At 35.9% G+C, this 3,978-nt stretch overlaps 1 protein-coding gene across 1 annotated transcript; it reads right to left on the reverse strand.

Annotated features, from left to right (window-relative positions):
• Positions 337-3,938, reverse strand: LOC107623494 (mitochondrial import receptor subunit TOM20). Its single transcript, XM_016325783.2, has 6 exons — positions 3,706-3,938; positions 3,467-3,545; positions 3,111-3,280; positions 2,979-3,026; positions 1,977-2,072; positions 337-748 (listed from the first exon to the last, which is right to left on the reverse strand). The coding sequence occupies exons 1-6, from the start codon at positions 3,802-3,804 to the stop codon at positions 614-616; spliced, it is 627 nt and encodes a 208-aa protein (XP_016181269.1). The 5' UTR covers positions 3,805-3,938; the 3' UTR covers positions 337-613.

Below are 3,978 nucleotides of genomic sequence, written 5' to 3' on the forward strand. Positions count from 1 at the left end.
ATAATACAAAAACATTATACAGTCGTACTGAATATAAAGCCTACGTCATAGACAACTTAGCCCATCGTAAAACTCCCATTTATGATATAGCAGATTTCATAAGTCGATAAATTATTGCTTTATCTTTTTAGCCTAGCATTTTCCTCATAATGATAATCCAGTATCGACAATGATAACATGTTTTCACCTCTACTTCTATAACGTGAGCAGGGAGCTGTTATATAATAATTGTTAGTTTTGTTCTTGATGTGTTTGGTGAATAATAATATTTCACAGCGACACAAATTTGTTATGACATCTAAAAAATAAGATAAAGTTAAAATTAAAATTGCTATAACACGAAGGTTTTGCAACAGCTCTCCTTAAAAATGAGGGTTTTGCAAGAACTTGGTAGAAATATGGATTTGGAATTACTATAGAACGATCTGAGCCTGACATATTTAGCTAGCTAATCAACTCTAGCAGACTCATAAAATTTCATATGATGGAATATGGAAACGGTTATACAGAAAAAAAACATTGCTACTGTCAAAAATTAAATAATAGGCCATGATCCAATTCTAATGGGAATCTCCGATAAATAACGCACCAGATCTCACTCAAATCACTACCCTCATCGTGGAGGAGGTGGTGGAGGAGGAGGCAAGTTCGACTTCGCAAACCCCACCCATGCAACAATGCCAACAGCCAGAATAATCCATCCAAATATGTCATACTTCAGATCACTGCTCTTCTTTTTCTTTTGAGTCTAAAATAAAATAAACAAATTAGGCGACAAATGAGTAACAATCATATATGAAGGAGAGTTTAAAAACAGATTAGCATACTTTCTTGAATTCACGTAGCACACGAATTAAGACATCATGCAGGTTTTAAGAAATAAGCAAATTCTAAAGGTCCAGGCAGAAAACAGACTTGGATTTAGAAGAAAGTCAAGAGCTGAGTTAATAGAAGATTAGTTACTTATTTATATAAATAATGGAAAATGTAAATAGTTAGTCCCAAGCTTGGACAAAAAGAGGAGGATCATGTTAAGTAGTCAAAAACAAATGTAAAGGTTGTTACATTTTTGTGACATTGATCAGAGATGGTCATTTTAATAAATGAATAATAAAATTAATAAATAAACATATATTTCCCTTTCAGGTTGCACATTCACAAGGTCATTAATCCAATCTATCTCAAACCCACAGGCCACAAATACACTAATGAGGGAACCACAATCCATATAAAATCAAAATAAATGTGGTGCAGTCATATATAGAACCCATGAACTCAGTTGTTATGGACCCAAATGAAGTGAACGAGACTAGGAAGGGAAAATCAGTTTTAGTTGAAGAGAGGAGACGAGATTTACAGAGAATTCGTTCAAAATTTTGGATGGAACAGGACCATTAGGGGAGTTATAGCCTCTCAAATGCTACTCGTATCTTCCTGTCGCATTTTCTTATATTCAATAAGACACTCACAGAGGTAATTCAGCTCCATTGCTTCTACCTCCATTCCTTCTCTAATTCTCTACCATTTCTTCACTAGCTTACTTATTTCAACTATATATTCTGCTGCTACTGTTCTGTCCTACTCATACTGCTATAGGTTCTCACATCATTCTATACACTTAAGACACAGTTCCTCTTCTTCCAATAAGAAATGAATTTATCATATGATGACATCAAGACTTGGGAAACACCAATTTTCAAGAAAGAGGGGCAATAAAGGCCAAACAGTAGCTCCCTTAACAGCCCACAAAAAAGGCTACACATACATCCTTACCATCAGAGAATAATTTCATATACAAAAGAACATTTGAATTTAAGTTATTAAATCTCAGTTTCAAAAATATGAAAACAAAAGGGGGGAAATTCCATTTAACACCTTACAACATATGTGTGCAATAAGTCAAGCAATCATAGATTTGCATTGAGTACCAAATGCTAATACAGAATATCAGCCCATGGAAACTTCTAATGATTTACCTTAGTACCAGCAGAAGTAGAAGCTCCAGTTGATCCAGTTGACTGCTGCTGAGCAAAGCCACCATGCTTATGGATTTCTACATGCAGCTCAGGAGCCTTGAAAAAAGATGTTAGTTATTGAAGTGATCCAGTAATCAGCCAACCAGAGAATTTTACATGAGCATGTTATTAATGAAAAGGATAAAAACACATCACCAAGAAAGATAACATACAAATAAAGAAAGTAATTAACCTCCAAAAGCACGGAAAGCTGGGAGAAATCCAACAAGGAACACCTCAAACAATAACTCAATTACTTTGTGAACCAGATGAAGAGACCCAATCCTCGACCCAAAACAAGTATTAAAAAGAAAGCATTGCAGTATTCTACCAGTATACATATTCTCAATCGACCACTGTGTTCTATATGATTTAAATTGAATATGTTGAGGAGCTAAGATTCATGAGTCAGGCATGTCTTTACAGAGGTATCGACAATCCAAAAGTCAACACACAGTCTCATACTATCATGGATAACTGCAGATACAGCAACTTAGTTTGTTTCAAAGTTAGGCAAACAAACCACAGCACTCAATATATGAGTATTCGCTCTCCAGGATTATAGATACACCATTGATGTAATATGACGCTTTCAGATATTATAAATGGATGGAAAAAAATTATTAAAAATAACAAAACTGAGATGCAAAAGAAAAAAAAAAAATCAAATCTTCAAAAACTTGCTGCGAAATCCAGGCTTCATTGGTCAGGAAGGGTATGACAACTTTCTCAGTGGCTTATCCTAGAAGATGGTTGGATTAAAGTCAATGTTGATGGGAGTCTGAACAAGGAAGCCAATACTGGGGGTTGTGGTATCTTGACCCAGTACCATGTGGGCATCTGAAAGGGTCTTTTTCTTCAAACGCAGGAGAACTGGATAACTATTATTGAACTTCGTGACACTTCCAACAAGTAAAGCAGATAAAATAGATGATAAACAAAATATTACAATGCAGTGAATACCTTGGCAGCCACTTCCAATGATTTGTGGTATAGTTCATTGCTAGGATCCTATATAGACAATGGAAAACCTTCATTATTCAAATCATTTTACTCCCCAATCACATAGGAAAGTTAACCGAACAAAGAACGGACCTCATCAACAGCTTGCTGGAAGTACTCAGCTGCCTTATCGAAATAAACTTTTGCTTCATCACGGTCAGGAATTAAGAATGCTTGAGAGGTGTGAGCATTTCCAAGGCACCAAAGAGTATCGTGCTTCTTGGGATTAACCACAAGAGCCTCCTCCAGCTTCGAAATAGCATCTGCACTCCCATCGAGACATCCATAATCAAAATTCAATACAAAGGTCCAAACCACAAATTCAATTGGAAAAAAAAAATCTATTGTAGCAGAGTAACATGAGTTAGATGGATATACTTTGATTCGGATCATGTAATCGCGAAAAAAAAATCATTTATTCGCCAAAAAAAAATCAGCAAAGAATTTACCTTCGGTCATTTTCTTAGTTTCGGGAAAAGTCTGAAATTGTGACAACTCTAACAAAGCTCCGCCCCATCTTGTCAAGTTCTACACATAAAGCAGACAATTTTTTTTTTCATATAACTTACGGTCCTTAAGTATCACAAGAATTGCAACCACATGTAAATAAACACATAAAAGACATTTCAAAGTTTTAATTAACAGAAAAATATTGAAAATTAAGAAGACGAAGAAGAGAACAACTGACGTCGGCATCGAGAGGGTTCTTGGCGTATTCAGCTTCGGCGGTTTTACGGGCGTGCTCGAAGAACAAAAGGCGATCGAACTCGTTCTGCTGCAAATCCATGGCGCCTCTCTCTCTCTCTGTCTCGCACTTGTGTTTTGTACTTGCTTAGGGTTTTGGGTTTTTCAGTTACTTATGTGCGTGTATGTGGTGAAGTCACAACCAAGTAAGGGAAAGATTCCTGTCGCTCACGTCTGTTTTTGTTTATTTATTATTTTTCACGCGAGAGAAAAGTAG

The sequence above is a fragment of the Arachis ipaensis genome, chromosome B10 (genome assembly GCF_000816755.2).
Source record: "Arachis ipaensis cultivar K30076 chromosome B10, Araip1.1, whole genome shotgun sequence".
Taxonomy (NCBI): domain Eukaryota; kingdom Viridiplantae; phylum Streptophyta; class Magnoliopsida; order Fabales; family Fabaceae; genus Arachis; species Arachis ipaensis.

Coding starts and splice junctions, on each gene's coding strand:
- LOC107623494 (XM_016325783.2), bottom strand. CDS start 3,804: ATGGATTTGCAGCAGAACGAGTTCGATCGCCTTTTGTTCTTCGAGCAC. Junction 3,546..3,705: donor AGAACCCTCTCGATGCCGAC/GTCAGTTGTTCT, acceptor CTTTATGTGTAG/AACTTGACAAGATGGGGCGG. Junction 749..1,976: donor CTACTTCTGCTGGTACTAAG/GTAAATCATTAG, acceptor ATTTTATTTTAG/ACTCAAAAGAAAAAGAAGAG.